The sequence below is a fragment of the Typopeltis vanoorti genome, chromosome 11, assembly GCF_054136105.1.
Source record: "Typopeltis vanoorti isolate ZY-2024b chromosome 11, IOZ_Tvanoo_1.0, whole genome shotgun sequence".
NCBI classification, from domain to species: domain Eukaryota; kingdom Metazoa; phylum Arthropoda; class Arachnida; order Uropygi; family Thelyphonidae; genus Typopeltis; species Typopeltis vanoorti.
Window position 1 is genome coordinate 73,088,269 of NC_143559.1, and position 23,948 is coordinate 73,112,216.

The 23,948-nt window shown below is 36.4% G+C and overlaps 1 protein-coding gene across 6 annotated transcripts in view; it reads right to left on the minus strand.

Moving 5' to 3' along the window:
- Positions 1-23,948, minus strand: part of PIG-A (phosphatidylinositol glycan anchor biosynthesis class A) — a 187,048-nt gene that overhangs the window by 59,215 nt on the left and 103,885 nt on the right. For all 6 annotated transcript variants that reach the window (XM_090400369.1, XM_090400371.1, XM_090400367.1 and 3 more), the window contains one exon: positions 14,302-14,384. In XM_090400369.1, coding sequence (XP_090256495.1) covers positions 14,302-14,384 — 83 coding nt within the window. The remainder of the gene's footprint in view (positions 1-14,301; positions 14,385-23,948) is intronic.

Consider the following 23,948-nt stretch of genomic DNA (forward strand, 5'->3'; position numbering starts at 1 on the left):
AGGTCAGAAACTACCTTAGTCAGTCGCCTTTGGACCCTTTCCAACATCTCTTCATCCTTCTGAAAACCCGGTGACCAAATCTGGGCACAATAGTCCAAGTGTGGCCTAATCAAAGCCTTATACATTGGAACAAGTATCTCCCTACTTCTACATGTCAGTGTCCTCCGCATCATTCCCAGAAGTCTTTGTGTTGTCTTCACAATTTTGGCGATGTGTCCCCTAAATTTTAGATCCTTATCCACTATCACCCCCAGATCTCTTATTTCCTCTACTTCCAACAATATATTCTCACCAAGCATAAATTCTGCATCCCATCTTTGTTTTCCAAATTTTAAAACTTTACATTTTGCAACATTGAACTCACATCCCCATTTGCTTGCCCAATCACTCAATTTATTCAAGTCTTCTTGCAAGGCCACAACATCTTCACTACTCTTTATGGTTCGTCCCAACTTTGCATCATCTGCAAACAACTGAATATCTCCATCCAAATCTTCACCAATATCATTAATATATAAGTTAAATAGTAATGGCCCTAAAACAGACCCCTGAGGCACTCCACTAGTGACTTTCCTTTTCCTGGATATTGCACCCCCATACACAACTTGTTGATACCTATCAGATAGCCAGTCTCCAATCCAATGCACTAATCTAATATCCAACCCCATCTGCTCTAGTTTGACTGTCAACTTATCATGAGGTACTCTATCAAAAGCCTTTGCGAAATCCAAGTATATTACTGTGTATCCTTCTCCTCTGTCCAAGGAAGCAGTCACTTTATTGTAATAAGTAAGTAGATTACTAAAACATGACCTCCCTTTAGCAAATCCATGCTGTCCATCAAAGATTATACCATTGTTGTCAACCCAACTCTGGATCCTAGTTCTCACAAGCTTCTCCAACAACTTAACCACAACACCTGACACACAGATAGGCCTATAGTTTGATGCTTGAGTTCGATCACCTCCTTTATGAAGTGGCACAATCTTGCCCTCCTTCCACTCTTTAGGAACTTGACCAAGTGCAAGACTCGTATTAAAAAAATATGTCAAGGCAGGTGTCAACTCTCTGGCACACTCCTTCAGAATACGTGGTGATATATTATCAAGTCCCACAGCCTTATTTACATCTAGTTTACTCAACTCCCCAAACACCTCTTGCTCACTTACAGTCAGTCTCTCCTCCCCATCATCAACTGCTCTTAATCTCTCCATGAAGTCACATTCACAAGATTGAAAGATCTTTATGAATTGCTCATTAAGTATCTCCACAACACATTCTGCAACAGCTGTCTTTATACCATTTCCTCCAATCAATGTCATCCTTCCATAATCATTCTTTCTTTTGCTGGCTACATATCGAAAGAACTCTCTAGGATTCTTTTTGGCTTCATTAGCTAACTGCTGTTCATACCTCTCTTTAGCTACTCTCACCAACCAAGTCACCCTCCTTGCCTGGTCTTTGTAGACCTCATGAAATTGGTTACTTCCACTTCTCTTATGCTGTCTCCACAATGCCTTTTTTTTCTGTATTGCATGCTTAATCTCTTTATTCATCCATCTCACACCTACCTTATTCAACCTTCTCACCCGTGGTATACATTTAGACATTGCATCTACTAAATAGTTTTTGAAAATCCCCCAAGCTGCATTGATCTCTTTTCCAGCTAACTCCTCATTCCATGCTACATCTGCAAGCTGTCTCCTGAGCTCTTCATAATCACCCCCCTTGTAGTTCCACATATACCCTTTTTTCACAGGGGTCCTTGCACTGCTGGAAACCACCCAGGTAATCACCTCATGGTCACTTTCACCAATTGGTGGATGATTTGACACCTCATTTATAATTACATCCTCCGATGAGATGACCAAATCCAAGACCCTTAATCCTCGTGTGCCCTCTGTTACATACTGTCTGAGGTAGTTATCCCTCAAAAACTCAAGAAACTCATTTTCTTTACTTCCAGTCGCTATCTCTTCAATCCAGTCTATATCGCCATAATTAAAATCACCCATAATGATCACCCTTTTCTTATTTGCTTGGCTTATTTGACTATACATTTCACTATCACCACCATCCACATTACCAGGTCTATAACAACATCCCACCAAGTATTTGATTCTATTCACCTCTATCTCACACCATACTGCCTCAAAACCACTGGCCCTATTTCCCTCTTGCATCTCTACCTTGTATGGACATAACTCTTTCTCTATCATCAATAGCACTCCCCCTCCCTTTTTATCCCTTCTATCCTCACGAAACACATCATACCTTTCCATCTCTATTCCTGTCAGGATGTCGTCTTCATCTAACCATGTCTCACTTATTCCAACAATCTCTGGGTACACAGACACAATTAGTGCAACCATTTCATCCGCCTTGTTTCTTATGCTTCTAGCATTGGTATACAAACACAACAACTCATTTCTGGATCTACAGCTAGTTCCACTGATACCATTCACTCGATGTGCTCTCTCCATGCTGGACTGGGGCCATTTCTCTTTCTGCTTCTTCATTTTAGAACCCTTTGCAACAACATCTGTTTCCTCTTGATCCCTGGTCATCCCATTACTTTCCTGCCTACACATGCTTTCACCTCCTCTTGGAGCATCCACCTTTCTCACACTGTGTATCCCTGTCCACCCTGGGCCTCCTCGTTTCCCTGCTCCTCTTGCACACCCATTCTCTCATTTTCTATACTCATACCACTCACCTCTCCATTCATTTCCACTTCTTCAATCTCTCCTGTCTTACTCTCCTGCTCTTCCACATCACTCCCCTCTCGATCTGATTCATTTTCTCTATTCACTTCTCTACCTTCCAGTAGCAGTCTCTCCAAGCGACTCACACCATAACCACTCAAATGCAGTCCATCGCTCCCATACAGCTCACTTCGTCCCTCAAACTCATTCCACACATTAACAAACTGTACACCCATCTCCTCACACATTTCAGCCAGAATACCATTCATAATCCTTGCTCTCCGCCTCATTTCACCACAATCATACCTAGGTAACACACTGACCACCCTTCCTGTCACACTATTCTCTTTTATCTTTCCAAGCAGTCTCTTGACATTCATTTTGACATGCTCTTTGTTCTCTCTCAAATCATTTGTACCAATTAATACAATTAACTCTTTTGCTCGCTCCCGCCTCACATCCAATGCCTCAATCACTCTACTTATTTTACCGCCTGGAAAACATACTTGTGCATTTTATCCTCTAGCACACCTTTAATAATGGAGTCGCCATACAACGCCACTCGCTCATCTTTCGTTAACTCTTTCATGCCATCATGATTTATTTTAATAGTTTTGACCTGAATTCTCTTAATTTCATTCCGCATCCATTTCATTTCTTGCCTCATCCAATCTAATTCACTTTCCGAACCTCGCGACACATTCTCTCTATCATTAAATCTTTCTAACTTTCTAACTCTCGACCCCCTCTTCTCACATTTCCTCTCATTCATCCTTCTTTGTTTCCGTACTTTCGGTCCAACATACGTCCAACTTTCACTATCATTCTTCTCACTTTCACTCTCATTTATCTTTCTTTGTTTCCGTACTTTTGGACTAACATGCATCCAACTTTCGCTATCATTCTTCTCACTTTTACTGTCATTCATCTTTCTTTGTTTCAGTACTTTCGGTCCAACATGCGTCGAACTTTCGCCATCATTTATTCTTTCGATTTTTTTTACTTGCGATTTCTGCATTACGCAAGTTCTACTTTCATTCGTTCTCTCAATTTCGTTTCTTTCCACCTCACTTTCGTCCCTTTTAACATCCGTTACGGTTGTCAAATCGCTCTTTTTCTTTTTTCCTTATTTTTTAACATTTTTTCGCTTCTCTTGCTCACCATCCATTTCTTTCAAACGTGCAATCGCAACACAATCAGTACTAGCACTTTCTGTCATCAATTTCATATTCGCATTCATTAGTTCTTCGTTCAGGTCACACTTCGCACACACCCTTCTTCCATCCGCACTAAACATCCACAAATCATTTATGTAATCGAAGGAATACATATAACAGACCTCACACTTAACGAAACGACTGAAATCTACATTCAAATCATGGAATGACAATGCCGCCGCCATTTTTTTTTTTTTCTCTCTGCCGGTTACTAGGTCTAATAATAACGATTTCGTAATTTAGTTTAGACAAGAAAAAAAAACCCACACTAATAATACCGGTAGCGTACAACGTTTACAGCCACTCTTACTCAAACAATTACGCATATATACTTTATTATTCCTAGTAAAAACTTATCTGAATCAGGAGCTCTTCAAAACACGTCCGCAGTACTTGGCCCACTAGCGCCCCCTCAATTCAGTCATCAAAAAATTGTTGGAATAAGTGAGATGTGGTTGGATGAAGTTGAAAACCTAATAGGAATAGAGATGGAGGGATATGTTTTTTATGAAGATAGACAGAACAGAAAGGAAAGCAGAATGCTGTTTGACGATAGCAGAGGATTTATGCCTATCCAAGGTGGAGAGTCCTCAGGGACTCACACCTGATGAGTATGGGAATGGCAATACCAAGGAACCTGACGTTCATCATCATCATCATCATTGGCTCGACAGTCCACGTGGACTGTCGAGCTCATTTATTGCAGAGGAGGAATCTGTAGTTCCTCCACTGCAATAAATTTCTGCCTTCTTCAGAAACTTCTGCCAGTCTTCCTTATTCAATGCCAAACTCCTCCAATTTTTGACTCCTAAAACCTTAATATCTTGCATCACTCCATCTTCCCATCTTAATTTAGGTCTTCCAATTTTTCTTTTCCCTTCCGGTTTAGCATTAAACATCTTAACTATTCTATTACTATCCATGCGTATAATGTGTCCAGCCTAACTTAATCTATTTATTTTTATGTGCTTAATAATAAAGTCTGGCTCATTAAATAATCTGTATAGCTCATAGTTATATCTTTTCCTCCACACACACACACCATTCTCTTGTACTGCTCCAAAAATATATCTCAGAACTCTTCTTTCAAACAGATCTAGCAATCTTTCATCTGCCATTGATAAAGTTTTTGGAAGCATAAGTTAACACTCGTCTTACAGGTACTTTGTACATTGCTATCTTTGTTTTTCTTGAGATCAGATGTGACTTTAGGTGTTTCCTAAGAGTCCACAAAAGCATCTATTCGTGGAAAGAATACGTCTCTAAATCTCAGTACTGATATCATTTTTACAATTAAATTCTGACCCCAAGCATATAAAACCATGTATCACAAATCTTTCTAGTTACTGGCAATTACTTTGTTTTTTCTTGGTTAATCTGCAAATTCATCTTCTTTGCTGCCTTTTCTAAACTGATGAAAGTTTCTTCCATTATTTTTCATGCCCTTTCTATAATATCGATATTGTCTACATATGCCATAATTTGTACTGACTTGTAGAAATAGTTCCCCTTGTATTAATACCAAAATCTCTGAAAACGTTTTCAAGTGTTATGTTAAACAGTAAAAAAGCTAAGCCATCCCCTTGTCAAACACCATTTTATATATATATTGAATCAGACAATATGTTCTGAATTTTGATCTGACAACGAGTATTTCTCATTGTAGCTTTAACTAAAGCAATAAGCTTTCACAGAATCTGTAGTTCCTCCACTGCAATAAATAAGTTAGATCTATCTATGCTATCATATGCGGCTCAAAAGGTGGTGTGTTTCAATTCCAAATTCATTACATTTCTCAAGTAATTGGCATATATTAAAAATCTGATCATTTGTAGATATTCTTTGATAGAATCCACACTGATAATTGCCAGTAGCATTCTCTACATAGGGATTAAGTCTCTGAAATAGAATGTTAGAGAAAATTTTATAAGTTGTACATAGTAAATTAATTCCTCTATAGTTAGAACATAGTTACATCACTTTCTTATGGATAGGACATATGATGCTCAGATTCCATTCATCTGGAATTGTTTCATTAATTCAGATTTTGTTGAAAAGTTAACACATCTGCTTGAAGTATTTTGTATCAGGACTTCTTCTGCTTGTATCCTATCCATTCCTTGGGCTTATTGTTCTTAAGTTTTTTAATAGCTGCCTCCACTTCTACATTGGTTGGTACTGGTTACAACTGCTTCTAGATCTTGGCTCTGTTCCATATCATCTAATTAACCAAATATATTTATTATTATTATTATTATTATTATTATTATCCAGGCCTCCATGGAGTCAAAAGATTCCTTGTGGGAGGTCGTTTTTAGGAAATACAAAGTTTATCATACCACTCATTGAATCCATTGACCGTTCCCACTCCAACCACTCTCTCAGGCAATGCATCCCAAAGTTCAACCACCCTCCTTGCAAAGAAACCACTCCTCACCCTCTTGCACACAGCCTCCTTTTGTAACTTCCAGGGATTGTACCCTTGTCATTGCTCCTTCCCACCATTCCACAAAGCAAAAGAACTCCCCAGTGTCAACCCTATAACCACCTCTCAACAGTTTAAAAGTCTAGATCATATCACCTCTCCTCCTTCTTCTATCCACCAAACTCTGCAGTCCACATTCCCTCAGTCGATCCTCATAATTTATATTGTACAGTCCTGAAACCATCTTTGTTATCTGCCTCCGTACCCTTTCCACAGTCAATTTATCCCCTTCAAATCCTGGGGACCAAATCTGAGAACAATAGTCTAGGTATAGTCTGATCAGGGCCTTATACAACAGAATGATAACTCTTTTATCTCTGCAGGTCAGCGTCCTTCTCAGTATTGCAGCATTTGAATTCAATAGTTCATCGAAATGCTCTGCCCATCTTTCTAGTATCATTTCATTCCCACTAAAAATTACCCTCCATAATGTTGTTCTAGGCTGAAAATCTTTCCGACTACTATTTAACTTTTGATAGAAAAATGTGCTTTCATTCATACTTTTGAGATTTCCAATTCCTTAAGTTCATCCTCATAGAATTTCTTCTTTCTATTCTTATGCACTCTTTTTTCTTCTTTTTTAGCCAAATGATATTCTGCCACAGCTTTACGAGTGTGGTTCCTCTGCTGCATTTGTTTACATGCCTCATTTTTAATACAGTCATACGTTCACATTCTGCATCAAACCAATGGCTATACTTAACTCTACTGACTTTTCCTAATATTATGTCTGCTGTTGTCACTATGACATCCCTAAGAACATCCCAAGCTTCATTAACACTCTCACCAATGGTTAGACCAGATAGGTTTTCAATGATTCTCTCACCATATTTGGATTTAACTTCTAATTCCTTCTCAATCTTTCCTTATTAAACTTTTAGCATGGGACCCATATATCTTCCTTGCATTAGAGATTCTGCTTCTAATCTTTCATATAATCAAATAGTGATCAGAATCAATATTTGCTCCACTGTAGATTCTAACATCCATCAAATTGGATAGGTGTCTTGCATCTAGTAAAAGATGATCAATTTAGTTAAAGGTGTCTCCATCGGGAGACTTCCAGGTCATTTTATGAATATCTTTATGATTAAACATTGTATACTACCAATAATCACATTTCTTGAAGAAGTAAAGTTGATCAATCTAGTCCCATTATTGTTAGTCTCCAGAGATATCGTGAGGAATTTTGGCGCCTATGGCCAGGAAAGAAAATTGCACGATTGGCGTTTATGGCAATTTTGATGCCTATGGCCAGGAAAGAAAATTGCAGTGGTCTAAAAAAAAAAAAAAAACCTTTAAAAATCTCAATTTCTGCGCCTATGGCCAGGGCCACATTGTCCATAGCCTCACTATGCCTCTGTTAGTCTCATTATGTAAACTATATTTCCCAATGGTTGGCCTGTGTGTATCCTCTTTGCCTATCTTGGAATTCAAATCACCTATAATAATTTTTACATCCCTCTTTGGACATTCCCCATAGATCTTATTTAATTCATCATAAACAACTCTTTTTCGGCATAATTTTTTTTCTTCATTTGGAGCATGTATACAGATAAAACTGTGTAACTGTAGTTAAAAAAACTGTCCTTAAATTCGTAATCTACACATTCACCGAGTGCTGACTACACATACACATTCGTGTATGTGTAGTCACTGATCTGATCCACAGTCAGCTGAGTGCTGACTGTGGATCAGACCACAGACTTGTTTGAATTACAATAAATATGAAGCTAAAAAAGCCTCCTGTATCTTTGCTCCTAAGTTCATAACATTCACCATCCCCCTTACATAATCATTTCTCAGACAATCCTTTCTGGTCACACACCACATCCACCTAAGCATTCACATCTCCACTATCTCCATCCTGCTGATATTATTTTTCCTCAGGGCCACAGTTTCCATAGTACTAATAGATTTAGAACATTAATGTGAAATACAGATAAATTAAATAATAGTAACACCAAGACTGTTTCAGAATAATATAGCACAGTATATTGAAAAAAAAGAAGACCCCACAAATGGATCAAGATAAAAGAAGTAATACTGACTGCAGCAGAAAAATGTACTGCAAAAACAAAGAGTAAATTTAAAAAAATATGGATGACTGAAGAGATACTAGAACGAATAGATAAAAGAAGATCCTAAAAATAACCCAAATGGAGATGAAGAATATAAAAGTTATACAGACAAATAAAAAATAAATGTAGGGAAGAAAAACATATATGGATCAATAATAATTGCTTAGAAGTAGAGAAATTAGATAAAGAAAATAAAATTGTAGAGTTACATTCAAAAATAAAATTTATTAATAACCAAAAGAAAAGAACAAGCCAACAGTTAAAAGATAAGAATAAGAATGTTATTATAAATCCAGAAGACAAGATACAAAGATGAAAAGAATATCCAACAAAACTGTATAATGACCATAGGCCTGGTCATTATACAGTTCTGTTAAGTTCTGTTCTATTGTAGGTTTGCAATAAACAGTTCTGTTTATTGCAAACCTACAATCAATGTTCATTCAAAAAATCCAGGTATACTTAAAGACAGAGGCATAGCTAGGGAGGAGCAGAGGGGGCAGTCTACCCTGGATGACACTTTGATCCTTTTCGAACTTTTGCAGTTATTTCTAAAATACAGTCTTGAGAACTCATTTCCAATTATTGTAATACTAATGTGAATTTTCCTCAGAATTGCTGTAGGTGTTGCTAGATGTGAGAGGAGTTTTTCTAAATAAAATAGGTTAAGAGTTACCTACATTATTATGAAATAGACTTTGCCAATGTCATCGACGATTTTACAGGAAAGCAAGAAAAATAACATTTTAGAATGTTGAAATTAAAGTTTTATTTAAAAAATAAACATAGTGTTTTAATTTATTTCCCTATACATTGTTTTGACTTTTTGTAGTATTTTTGGTGTGTATTGAGAGGGGAGGCAAACTCAGGGACCGCCCCGGGCAGCAAAAGCTCTAGCTACACCACTGCTTAAAGAAGAAATAGTAAGTGCAATAAAATAATAATTAGAATTAGCAATATTAGATTTGCTGACGATTTGGTGTTCATAGCGAAATCAAAAATAGAGTTACAAAATATGGTTAAAATATTAATCAAAAAGAGTCAGAATTATGGCTTAATATTAAATACAGCAAAAAAAGTATATGGTAATAAGTAAAAAACAGCAACAAAACACAAATTTAAGAGTATCAACAGGATTGATTCAAAATGTAAAGGCTCATAATTATTTAGATGGAAAAAAAGAAGCACTGTGGAATAATAAATTACTAATGATCCTATGGAATAAATAAACAGACTAAAATAAGAATAATAAAATCCTATATATGGTCCACATTGAATTCTGGACGTGAGACATGGTCATATAGAAAATCCATAATCAGGAAATTGCAGGTCTTTGAGATGTGGTGCTATAGGAGAGCACTGAAGATTTCTTAGAACAAGAAAAAAAAACTAATGAAGAGGTATTGAAGTTAATGAGAACCAATAGAGAGCACTCGTGGAAGACCTTATAAAGAGAAAGTGCAAGATGACATATATTAAGAGGATCAGCAAGGAAAAACGTCTCTGGGAGTACTGGAGGGAAAATAAGAGGGAAAGATCTAGCAGACCAAGAACTTCTTGGGTTGCTGATGATGTAAAGAAACAAATGGGTAACAAGAGCTATTATGAGATCAAAAGATTGGCAGAGGATCAGGCACTCTGGCATAACATGATTGTAACCTCCAAATTGGAGAAGCTATTTAAGAAGAAGGTGGAGGTGGCAGTGGTTTTGACATGGCAGAGTATGCAGTAGAGGTATACAAGATAAAATATTTAGTTCAATGTTGCTATAGACCTGGAAAATTGGAGGGAGGGCAGTGAGAAGGAAATGTATAGGCAAATTAACCTAGTAAATTCAAAAAGGACAATCGTTGTGGTTTTAATTAATGGTAATATAGAATAGAATAATATAGATGGCATCTGGGAGCAAAGAGAATGAAAGTTTTTGAAAGACCCTAGGCAGTACATAACAGAGGGAATGTGAAGATCATGGTTAATAGTTTTAATCATCTTATCAGAGGATATCTTATGGTCACTTCATGAAGTGATCCCTGGGTGGTCACCAACCGTATGAAGACTTCTGTTAGAAACAATATCATTAATAGTATTACTAGTATTATCCCAAGCCCCCATGGAGTCAAAGAGTCATCTAGGAAGTCTTTTGTCATACACACAACTCATCATACCGAGCCTTAAACACACTCAAATTCTCTGCAGACACCACACGCTCAGGCAAAGTATTCCAATCATTCACAAATCTGCATCCAAAAAAAACCTGCTTCTCACTCCCCTGCTCAACTCCCCCCCCCCCTTTGTACAGCTTTCAGGGGATGTTCTCTACTGATATCTCACCATTTGGTGTAAAACCTCTCCAACATTGATCCTATAACAACCCCTTACTAACTTGTAGGTCTCTATCATATCACCCCCTCTCCCTTCTATCCATTAGACTCTGTAAATTGCATCTTCTCAAACTTTCCTCATATTCTACATTCCAGAGATCAGACACTACCTTTGTAAGTCACCTCTGGATCCTTTCCGACATCTCTTCATCCTTTTGAAAACCAGGTGACCAAATCTGTGCACAGAAGTCCATGTGTGGCCTAATCAAAGCCTTACACAATCGAACAAGAATCTCCTTACTTCTACAAGTCAGTGTCCTCCATATCATTCCCAGAATTCTTTGTGTTGTCCTCACAATTTTGGCAATATGTCTCCTAAATTTCAGATCCTTATCCACTATCATCCCAAGATCTCTTATTTCCTCCACCTCCAACAATATGTCCCCACCAAGCATAAATTCTACATCCCATCTTCGTTTCCCAAATTTTAAAACTGGATATTGCTCTCCAATATATGTGGAACTACAGCAGCCAATCACTATAATGAACCCCTAGGGACCAGAGACATTGTTTGTTATACTGCAAGGTTCACTATAGTGAATTATGTACTTATGATCCCATACTTCATTTTCATGAAACAAAAGAAATTGTGAGAAATAAAATCAGTCATTGGAAATAACACAATAGAAATTGCCAGAAATCATTTTGTTTGTTCATGAAACAAACAAAATTACAGGATTCAGAACAAAGGAAATTGCAAGAAACAGAACAAAAGAAATAGTGAAAAACATAACAAAGGAAACTGCAAGAAATAAGATAATGGAAATCACCAGAAATATAACAAAACAAATCATGAAAAATAAAAGAAATCACTAGAAACAGAACAAAGGAAATTGTGGAAAATGAAAAAAGGAAATGACAGGAAACCATATATTATCAACAAAACACAAAGGACTGGCAGGAAACATAAATTAAGCATGGCAAATGACAACATGAAAAAAGTACAAAATACAAAGAATCATGGCAGACAAAGAAAGCAACTAGAACAGCATGAAATTATAAAAATGCAAAGCCACAATTAATGAAATCTTCATAATAAATTAAATAGATTATGTTCAGTCTGTACCATTAAAATCAAAAATAACCCGAAAATCAGCAGTCAGTCAACCTCAATTACAAAGAAGAACAGAAGTGTTGAACATTAGTCATCCTGCGTTATTCAGCATGAGAGGGAAGGATTCACACCAAATGTCAGTTTCATCATTGGCTCACTATCCAACAGAAAGCTGACATTCACACATTTGGTGCACCCAGTGCTAATGATAAGTTGAGAAGGCAAGTGAGAATTATGAATTGTATGCTAGAAGAGCTGTGTGAGGAGAAGGGAGTTCATTTGGTGAATGTGTGGGATGAGTTTGAGGGACAGATATAAAAGAGATGGGCTACATTTGAATGGATTTGTGTGAGTCAGTTGGACAGACTGTTGCTGCGAGAGAATAACTGAAGTGAATGCAAGACCTGAGGAAGCAAGTGGTGTTTTGGAAAAGCAGGAGAGTAAGGTAGGCAAGTCTGTGAATGGAGAAGTAAGCGGTGTGAGTGAAGAGAATAAAAGAGAAGGAACACAGAGCAGACAAGGAAACGGGGGGGGGGGGCAGGGTGGACAGGGGACACTATGCAAAAAGTGTGGATAATGGCTTCAGGAGTAGATGTGCAAATGTGCAAAAAAGGATTAAGACAATCAAGGATGTGGGGGTGATATTTAGGTCTGGGGAGAGGTGTGATATCAGTGACAATAGACAGGAATAGATAGGGGAGAGTGTGTAGAGTCATGTCTGAGAAGTGGGGGGTTAGTGGGACTTGTTAGAAACAGAAATGAACCAGTCTGTATGTTTACAAATGCTAGAAGTATTCAAAACAAAGAGAATGCAATTATAGCATTGATAGAGTTTATTAGCCCAAAAATTGATGGTATAAGTGAGAAGTGAGACATCGTTGAAAGAGGATGACATTCTGACAGGAATAGAGATGGAGAGATATGTAGTCTTTTGTAAAAACAGACAAAGCAAAAAGGGAGGAGATGCAAGGAGCAAATACTGACAATGGTTTTGAAGCAGTATGGTGTGAAGTGGATAGGATGAAATATTTAGTAGGGTTCTGCTATACACCTGATAATGTGGAAGGCAGAGAGAAGGAAATGTTTAGACAAATTGGTATGGCTAATACCAATTTGTCTAAATTGGTATTAGCCATAATACCAATGCTGGAATGAAGAAACTGATGAGACCTCAATAAAGGTCAAAACCAGTCTGGGTAGTGACCCTTCCCATAATGCATAGCATTATACATGTCCGTAAGGATATGTACTTTGCATTATGGGATACTAAGGCAAGTTAGCCTCTACATATGAGTTGCCCAGTCCTGAAGTTACTTCAGGTGCAAACTTTGTTTGCTTACACTTGGATAAAGGATTAAACTAAAAATATAATTTCTTGGCATATTTAATTTATAGTATAACCAAGTGGAAAAACTTCCAACAATAACTTTGTAGTTATCTGATCCATAGAGAGCAGCACATAAGGACATTAGATGTCCGTTACAATTTAAATTGTTTCTACAATTACTTGGTTTAGTGCTGTGTGCCTCTCATAGTTTCAATGTGCTCTGATGATGCTGGATAGAAAACCAGCCAAATATTAGCAAGTTTAATAAATAAGTTTTTTCCTCTTCATGTTAGTTATACTGTTAAGTTTTTTATGGATAACGAACAAACTCTAAGCCTTTCTGTATGAATTGATAGTGCCTATCTTGAATTTTGGCAATGCTAAATTTATTCTAGTAGCTGACCTTTCACTGTTTGCTCTGGTTCCCTGATGAAAACAGCAGTGGCTTGTTTAACTGGACGATTCACCTGGCCAAGAATTTCATCACGTTGCACAATCATTTTGTTTTGGTTTATGCCAATGCAGGATATAATTTAGCCAGCTAAATCTCAAATTGCCAGCCCATTTCCATTTGTTTCATATTCAGGTAGATATCTACTAATGGAATGCACTATGAGAAGGGTTGAATATTATGTCAGAAGACTGGTCAGTTCTTCACATGACTTAAAAGGCTATGTGGAGGTCTTCTCCTGATTATCTAGCTTTGTGACTCTTAAGCAATCCCATAATATCATATTTATCAAACATATTAAAATATTCAATATTTACAGGTTCTTAAATTTTTATGCAGTTCTACTAATCAATACTAAAATACCTAAAAGTTACATTTAAAAGAAAATAGAGGGAGAGGACAACAGCCTTTGTTTTTTATGAGTATCTTTTCTAACCTATTTAAGCTTCTAATTATTTTATCAGGTTTTTTTTTTTTTTGATAACTGGAAGGATTATACTAATGTTTTTTTTTCCCCTCCAGAAATGAAAAATATATCTCCTGTGTCCTGCTTTCCAATTCAACTTCTGCAAATAATTAGAAATAACTATATTTACTCACCCACATGCTGCTGCTTCTACGATAGCCATACAGAATGCTTCTGTCAGTGATGCATTCAAAAATATGTCCCCTTGAACTAAAACCTATAAATAAAATATATACATTAATCGTATTTATGATTGATTGATGATTGTTTATTTGCTGAAGAATTCAGTCCATGCTTAAAAATAAACCAAGTGAAGAGAAGTATTAAAAATTGTTTACAACAGTAGCTTCCAAGTTGTAAAATTTTTAATTCAAAAAATTCAAATTTTTATTAAACCAACAAATTTTTTTTTTAATTTTTGGTTGGAGAGTGGATAATGCTGTCCACTCAATCAATCAGGCTGGCCAAAAAGAAGTAGGAGTCCACTACTGTACATGATTTCATTCAAATTTAATACTGTTCCTGTTTCACCTGAATAAAAAACCAAGGGGCATGACTTCTTTGAATAGTGAGACCCAGCATGAGCCCCACCCCAACCCAGAAAAAATATCTTTTGTAAACCTGTAGCCTAAACAATCCAGGATATTTGCACTAGAGACTAAACATGGAAAACGTTTTTCAAACATCACCTTATTAGAGTCATCTATTTAAGGTGACTCTAATAAGGTGATGTAAAGCATCTGTCACCAGAAGACATTCACAAATATTTATGCCACAGCCAACTGGTTGCAGACAAGAGATGCAATTCACTTGATTAATCAGGCATTTGGTAAAGACAAGTGGCATTAAGTTAAATTAAAAATGCCAAGAAATTATATTCTTGTTTAATCCTTTATCCAAGTGCAAAGTTTGCTCACAATAGACACCTAATACACATCTGAAAGGATGTGTGCTTTGCATTATGGGACTAAGGCAGTTAATATGAAGTCATTAGCCTCTATATATAGGTAGCTTAGTTGTACAGAAACTTTGTGCACAAGCCTTGTTTGCTTACACTTGGATAAAGAATTAAACAAGAATATAATTTCTGGGCATCTTTTAATTTAATTTATAACCACACCAGTTAAATAAATATTTTTTATCTATACTTTATGCAACATTTATTTTGTTGAATGAAATTTACCAAATTATATCCAATCAGTTGTAATTATTTCAATATAATAACTTATATAATTTAATATAATCAAGTGAACATAAAATTTCACAAATATAAGACGGTCTGGTTGGCTGAGTGGTTAGCATATCCACTCTCCAGCCAATAGGCTGTGGGTTCAAATCCCACCGTGGCCATGGATGTTTGTGATTGTGTATGAAAATAGTAGTGGTAGTAATGGTTGGCAGTAGATTAGCTGGCCTGGTTGGCCGAGTGGATAGTGTGTCTATTCTCCAGCCAAGCAGCTACAGGTTCGAATCCTGCCATGGGTATGGAAGTTTGTGATTGTCTGTGGAAAAACCAGTGGTGGTTGGCGGTAGGTAGCGTTGGTGTAGTTGCGGTCAGTTGGTGATTGAATGGTGGAGACGGAGTTGTAGAGCAGGTGCCCTCCCTCGATGAGTCCATGGACTCCCTGGAGGTGTCAAATAATAATAATAATAATTAATCCAATCTTGCAATAATTACAATATTTTGATATATTTTATTCAGATTTATTTGTTAATAAAAACAAAATATCATTTTTTTTAACAAATTTAATAATTTGAACACAGTCGTCTGTGAATTTAAAATACTTTGTATCTAAAAAAAAACATGTTTTTATATATGTTATGTAAATAATGTTACTGCCAATTGTCATGCCATTATGAATTAGGCAAAGTTTTGCTAACCAGCCTACCAGCCATGATGTGCATTTCTGTCATGTAAACCATGGATGAGAGTTGTATCATTAAAACTGAAATACCATTGAAAGTAACATGGATACAAAGTTTAAGGCTTTTGAAAAATTTCATCCACCATGCCCGGATTTGTGTGATTAAAGGTGCTGAACAAAGGATTACTGAATTACTAATTAGAAGAATGAAAATATAAAAATATATTAAATAGGTGAAGGATAACTTTGTGTGAAGGTATTGGTGATGTGTGTTTGTTTTTAAGTGTACCTCAAAAAGTGACTGTGGAATTTAACCAGGGGAAAAATCACAATGTTTCTCAGACTACAATCCAATGTACTCTCTTCTGTATCAGCCTCCCAAGTAAGGCATCCAGAGATCACTGGACCATTGAAGATTATAAAAAAGTTGCCTTTTCAAATGAGTCTCGTTTCATCCACCATGCCCGGATTTGTGTGATTAAAGGTGCTCAACAAAGGATTACTGAATTACTAATTAGAAGAATGAAAATATAAAAATATATTAAATAGGTGAAGGACCTCAAAAAGTGACTGTGGAATTTAACCAGGGGAAAAATCACAATGTTTCTCAGACTACAATCCAATGTACTCTCTTCTGTATCAGCCTCCCAAGTAGGGCATCCAGAGATCACTGGACCATTGAAGATTGTAAAAAAGTTGCCTTTTCAAATGAGTCTCATTTCCATCTATGCTGTGTGGATGATAGGCAGAGGGTTAGGTGAAAACTTGAGAAGAGAAGAATCATCCCTACCATAATCATAATGCAGCCACCTGTCCTGTTTCTGTGGACCATGAAGTCAGAGAGATTCTTCTCCTCATGACAAGAAAATTTACCAATACAACATCAATTGCTTCAGTATGGCAAACAATGATCAATTAATCCATCAAACCTGTTGAGACTGGAGCAAAGTAATACTTCACAACATTCCTTATATAGTTATATCATTCCTTATATCATTCCATAAGGAATGTGCTCTGGTGTAAGACCTTTGTTTTCTTTTGAAGAACTCTGTGTTTAGAGGAGATAGCATGTTCCACAAGGTCAGATGCTCACAAATCTCCTGGAAACCATACCATAAAGTACCTATCCAGCGTAACTGATCAGGTACACCTCTTTATAGGGACCGTCTTCCCAATTGGCACAATTTGCAAAAGATAATGCACCATGACATGTTGTCACTATCATTTGAGAGTGCTTCACCAAATGCAACAGTGATTTCCAGGTATTGCCATGGTCAAATGTACCAGATTTGAATCCCAAAGATATCTCTGGGATTACATGGATCGAGAGATCTGGCATTTGAATTCCATATTTAAATATTATGTCATGGCATACCTCTTGCACCATTCAAAGGTGTGATAGAGTTGAATACCATGTCATGTAGAAGCAGATGTGACAGCAAGAAGGAACATATAAACTATTAAGCCAGTGGTTATAATATTTGAACTGGACTGTGTATATTATTATTATTATTATTATTATTATTATTCAGGCCTCCAAGGAGTCAAAAGACTCATCGAGGGAGGTCCTTTCTAAGACAAAGTCTGTCAAGACTCATCGAGGGGAAGTCCCCCTCTGAGAAACACAAAGTTTATCATACCACTCCTTAAACCCACTGACCGTTCTCGCTCCCACCACTCCATCAGGCAATGCATTCCACGGCTCAACCACCCTCCACACAAAGAAACCACTCCTTACCCTCTTGCTCACAGTTTCCTTTCGTAACTTCCAGGGATGGCCTCTTGTCATCACTCCTTCCCGCTGATCAACCAAGCGAAAGAACTCCCCAGTGTCAACCCTGTAACCACCTCTCAACAGTTTAAAAGTCTCAATCATATCACCTCTCCTTCTTCTATCCACCAAACTCTGCAGTCCACATTCTCTCAGCCGATCCTCATAACTATCCTTGTACAGTCCTGAAACCATCTTTGTCATCCGTCTTTGTATCCTTTCCACGGTTAATTTATCCCCTTCAAATCCTGGGGACCAAATCTGAGAACAATAGTCCAAGTGTGGTCTGATCAGAGACTTATACAACGGAATGATAACCCTCTTATCTCTGCAGGTCAGTGTCCTTCTCATAATAGCAGCAATCCTCTGTGTTACCTTCACCACCTTTGCAATATGTCCCCTAAACTTCAGGTTTCTATCAATCATCAACCCCAGATCTCTTGTCTCCCCTACTTCCTCCAGTATAACTCCTCCCATAGAGTATGCAGCATCCCATCGATGTTTCCCAAACCTCAAGACCTTGCATTTTGCTGCATTAAACTGACACCCCCATTCATTTGCCCATCTATCTAGCTTATTTAAATCCTCTTGCAGGGCTACCACATCTGCACTATTACTAATAATCCTTCCAAGCTTCGCATCATCCGCAAACAACTGAATATCCCCCTGCAATCCACTGGCTATGTCATTGATATAAAGGTTAAACAATATAGGTCCTAGTACTGAGCCCTGTGGGACCCCACTTGTAACCCTCTGCCTCCTGGAAACTGCTCCACTAAAAGGCTTAGAAAAATTTCCTCTAGTCGCCGACTAGACTCGAAACCAAGACTTCCTTCATGCGGCCAAGCGCGGTGGTATGCAAACGGCACATCCACTGAGCTACACAGGCTCTTCATATTTTTTGTGATATTCATTTGGTGATATTCATATTTTTTCATGAAAAAAAAGTGAAGAGACTTATTATTGATATTAGATCTGAAAAACCTTATTCCAGGAGAAAAAATCAGGTGATTTTTTACTCAATAAGAAGACAATATTCCATAGCTTTATTAGAGTTAAAAATATATAGGGAAGTGGAATCACAAAAAGTTCTTTGGTTTTAAATATTCAAAAGCATAATTTTGCAAAAGTTCTCTTTCTTTCTTTCCATATAATAAGGATATTTTATCCACTTTTATTTCATGAATATGTTCATTAAGGATTCAGAGACTGCATTCCATTTATTAGAAAATAAATTAATATAGATCATCATCATCATCATGTGTATTCAAGGATTTAGGCCTAGCATGGCCTGTTCCACCATGCTAGGCCTAAATCTTTTTAATGATTCAACGATGACTTCTATGCCTTAGAAGTCATCGTTGAATCATTTAAGAGGACATCCTGGTTTTCTTTTTCCTAATGGCTTGTACTTTAAGGCTTGTTTTGGTAATTTTTCTGTTTTCATTCTTTGAATGTGTTCCATTCATTTATGTTTATATTTTTTAATTATTTCTATTACTGGTTCTTGGTTTAATTCTTTCATAATTTCTTTGTTTTTTTTGTGATCAAATAGGGTATACTTTGCAGTTTTTCTCATAAACTTCATTTCTGCTGTTATTTATCTTTGTTTGTCTTTTTGTTTTATTGTCCAGATTTCACTTCCATACTGGGAGAGTTAATGTATTGTATACTTTTAGTCTGGTTTTTTTCGAACTAGGTTTGGTTTAAATATAGAGTTAATTACACCTGTTATTTTTAGATATTTTGCAATTTTTACGTTTATATCTTTTTCATTTTCACATCTGATCATACATCCTAAGTAGTTAAATGAATTCACCTGTTCTAAGATCTTGTTATCTATTAATATTTCAGTTCTTGCTGGATCTTGTCCTTTAAAGGCCATAGTTTTTGATTTTTCTGTTGATATCATCATGCCAAAATCTTTGGCTATCTCATTTAGATCTAAAATAGCTTTCTGTAAGTTATCTTCAGAATTTGTAATTATTATTTTGTCGTCGGCAAAAAGGAGAATGTTTAAGTTCATTGCAGGAGAAAGTTTAATACCTTGATGTAAATTTTTTTTCCATTTTATTATTATTTCATTTAAGTAAATATTATTTACTTAAATGAAAGAGTTAAGAGTTAAGTAAAAGAGTTGCTGAGAGGGATACATCCCTGTAGGACCTCTTGGTTTATCTCTCTCGTATATGATAGCTCGTGATTTAATCTTATTTGTATTCGATTCTTTTCATATATACTGGTGATACTTTTTAAGATATTATTTGGTATTTGTCTTTCTTTTAATATGTTAAATAATATTTCTTTTAAGGTTACACGGTGATCAGCACTAATATTTGTAAATTTAGGGACACAAAAAAACACACGTGTTGAACAGATTATTTTGTTAATTACTAATAAAATAAAACTTGACTTTTCGACCCCTGTATCAAGGTCATCATCGAAAGAATACAAGTGTATAAGGAACCAAGCTGTATACCAGTAAACTAAATCTATGTAGTTAATTAATCTTTTTCCATAGCTTGACCTCCACTGATAAAAAAAAATTATAAATAAATAAAATATAATTAAAAAAAATAATAAATAAATAAATACCACTACAATAAACTGCTCAAGTCCTCATGTATTAATATTCTTCTGGATAGTTCTGATTGTTATAATATGATTTCTTTCAGTTGCTGTTGAAACACTTCACCAGGTTATCTTCTTGTAGTGGGATTTTTCTATGGCTAGTTTACGTTGTTATACAGGTTGTAGATGGGTCCTCCACATTCATGAAATGGTTAGGCCATCATTTTTGTTGAGATTTGAGTTGTGTTTGAGCATTTCACATGACTCTTTAAATTTTCTCTCAAACCAGGTTTTGGTGCAGTGTAGGGACTTGGTATTTTTCCAATCAATTCTGTGATATGGTTGGAGTGCGTGGTCAAAAAGGCCGGTTTTTACAAAATGGAGGTATTTAATGTGTCTTTTGTGTTCGTCTTGTCTGATTGTGATAGATCACCCTGTTTTCCCTATATATATGGTATGTTACATGTGCATTGTATTTTGTATACCCCTGGGTGGGCTAGGTGTGGAAGTGGATCTTTAGAAGAACTGAGTAGGTATCTTAATTTATTTGGGGGTTTAAAGGGTGGTTTTAATGTTGTATTTGCGTAGTGTTCTGTCTATTTTTTCAGAAATGCCTCTAACATAAGGAATGGCAGTAGCATTCCTGAAATCATTTTTGTTCTTACTGGTATCTTTATGGAAGATCTTGTGAATAGTTCTTTTACTGTATCCATTTTTTATAAATGTTTGGTTGATGATCTTGTATTCCTGGTTTAGAGCATGTTCATTACAACAAATAGTTAGAGCTCTGTGTTTAAGGGTGCTTATGACACCTAGTTTTTGTGTTGGGTGGTAGTAAGAATTTTTGTGTATGTATTGGCCTGTGTGTGTGTAGGTTTGCGGTAACCTGAGAAGGAGAGACAGCCAGAGGGAAGACGTGTGACAAGTGTGTCTAGGAAAGGAAGAGAGTTGTTTTTTTCCATTTCAATGGTGAATTGGATACGTTTGTGTTGTTTGTTTAGGTGGCTAAGGAATGTATTTAGAGCTTCGCAGCCGTGGGGCCAAATGGCGAAAATATCATCGATGTATCTGAGCCAAATTTTGGACTTTAGACATGCTGTCTCTAGAGCACATTGCTCAAAGTCTTCCATATAAAAGTTAGCTATTGGGGGGGGGGGGGAAGTGATGACCCCCTGTACCTTCTTTTTGAAGGTAAAAATTGTTTTGCCACACGAAATATCCGGAGCGGAATACGTGGGCAAAGAGGGCCGTGATGTCATGTGGAAATATGTTCTGTAGGAGCAAGATAGTGTCATTGATTGGGACATTGGTGAAAAGGGAAGTTATGTCAAAGCTGACTAATAAATCTTGGTCATTGGGTGTAATGTTTATAATTTTATTAATGAAATGTTGTGTATTTTTTATGTAGGAAGGGGACTGACCTACCAATTCCTTGAGTGTGGCCGCTAATTTTTTAGCTAAGTGATAATTTGGGCTGTCAATTCCTTCAACAATCGGATGTAGCGGTGTGCCTGGTATGTGTATTTTTGGCAGGCCATAAATTCTGGGTGCATGGGCATAATGAGGAATTAATTTTTTTGTTGTTTCTTTGGGCCATGTGTGGACGGATTTGATTAATTCAGTTGTTTTCTTTTTGTAACGTTTTGTGAGGTTGAAGTTTACCATTTGGTAGAGTGTTGTGGTCCGATATTAAATAGTTCATTTTTTCAATGTATGTTGTACAGTCTAAAAGAACAGTGGCATTGCCTTTATCTGCTTTCATGATTATAATGTCTTGGTTATTTTTTAAGGATTTAAGGGCTAGATTTTCGATTTTGTTTAAGTTGGTGCATAGTTTTTTGTCTGAATTTAGTATATACGATGTTTCCATTCGTATTTTATCAGCCAAAATGGTGGGGAGGGATCTTAAACCTCTCTCGATATGATACACGATATCAAGTTTGTTCACTGACCTTGGAGCAATGGCGTAGTTCAAACCTTTCTTTAGCAGCTAGAGTTCACCTTGGGTGAGATGGTGGTTTGATTGGTTGATAACCAAGCGGTGCTCTGATGGATAAAAAATGGATACAGTAAAAAAACTATTCACAAGATCCTCCACAAAGATACCAGTAAGAACAAAAAAGATTTCAGGAATGCTACTGCCATTCCTTATGTTAGAGGCATTTCTGAAAAAATAGACAAAACACTAAGCAAATACAATATTAAAACCACCTTTAAACCCACAAATAAGTTAAGACACCCACTCAGTTCTTCTAAAAATTCTCTTCCACACCTAGCCCACCCAGGGGTATACAAAATACAATGCACATGTAACATACTATACATAGGGAAAACAGGGCGAACTATCCCAATCAGACAAGACGAACACAAACGACACATTAAATACCTCCATTTTGGAAAAACCGGCCTTTCTGACCACGCACTCCAAACATATCACAGAATTGATTGGAAAAATACCAAGTCCCTACACTGCACCAAAACCTGGTTTGAGAGAAAATTTAAAGAGTCATGTGAAATGCTCAAACACAACTCAAATCTCAACAAAAATGATGGCCTAACCATGTCAAGAATGTGGAGGACCCATCTACAACCTGTATAACAACGTAAACTAGCCATAGAAAAATCCCACTACAAGAAGACAACCTGGTGAAGTGTTTCAACAGCAACTGAAAGAAATCATATTATATTATACTACATTATACTATTATATATTATACATTATATTATATTATATTATATACATTATACATTATATTATATTCATTATTTTCATTATATTTTATTCTTCATTATTTCATTATTCATTATATTATATACATTATATTATACGTTACACATTATATATTATACTACAATCAGAACTATCCAGAAGAATATTAATACATGAGGACTTTCGCAGTTTATTATAGTTGTATTTATTTTTATTTTTTTTTAATTATTTATTTTTTATTTATTTATTTATTTATTATTATTTTTTTTATCACTAGACGTCAGGCTAGGGAAAAGGATTAATTAACTACGTAGATTTAGTTTACTGGTATACTGGGCATGAGTATGTAGCTTGGTTCCTTATACACTTGTATTCTTCCGATGATGACCTCGATACAGGGGTTGAAACGTCAAGTTTTATTTTATTAGTAATTAATAAAATAATCTGTTAAACACATGAGTTTTTTTGTGTCCCTAAATTTATAAATATGAGTAGAAGTGAAGAAACAGTAGAAGAGAGGGAATGAGAGAGAGGTATGGGAATGCTAGCAGACGAGAGGATGGAAACAGTAGGAGAGACGGAATGAGAGAGAGATATGGAAGTGCTAGAAGACGAGAGAATGGAAACGGCAGGAGAGAGAGGGAATGAGAGAGATGTATGGGAGTGCTAGAAGAGGAGAGAATGGAAACAGTAGAAGAGAGAGGTATGGGAGTGCTAGAAGAGGAGAGAATGGAAACAGTAGAAGAGAGAGGTATGGGAATGAAAGAAGAGGAGAGAATGGAAACAATAGGAGCGAGGGAATGGTAAGAGGTATAATGTATGGCGACTCAATGATCCGTGGTGTTCAAGATAGGATGTGTGAGG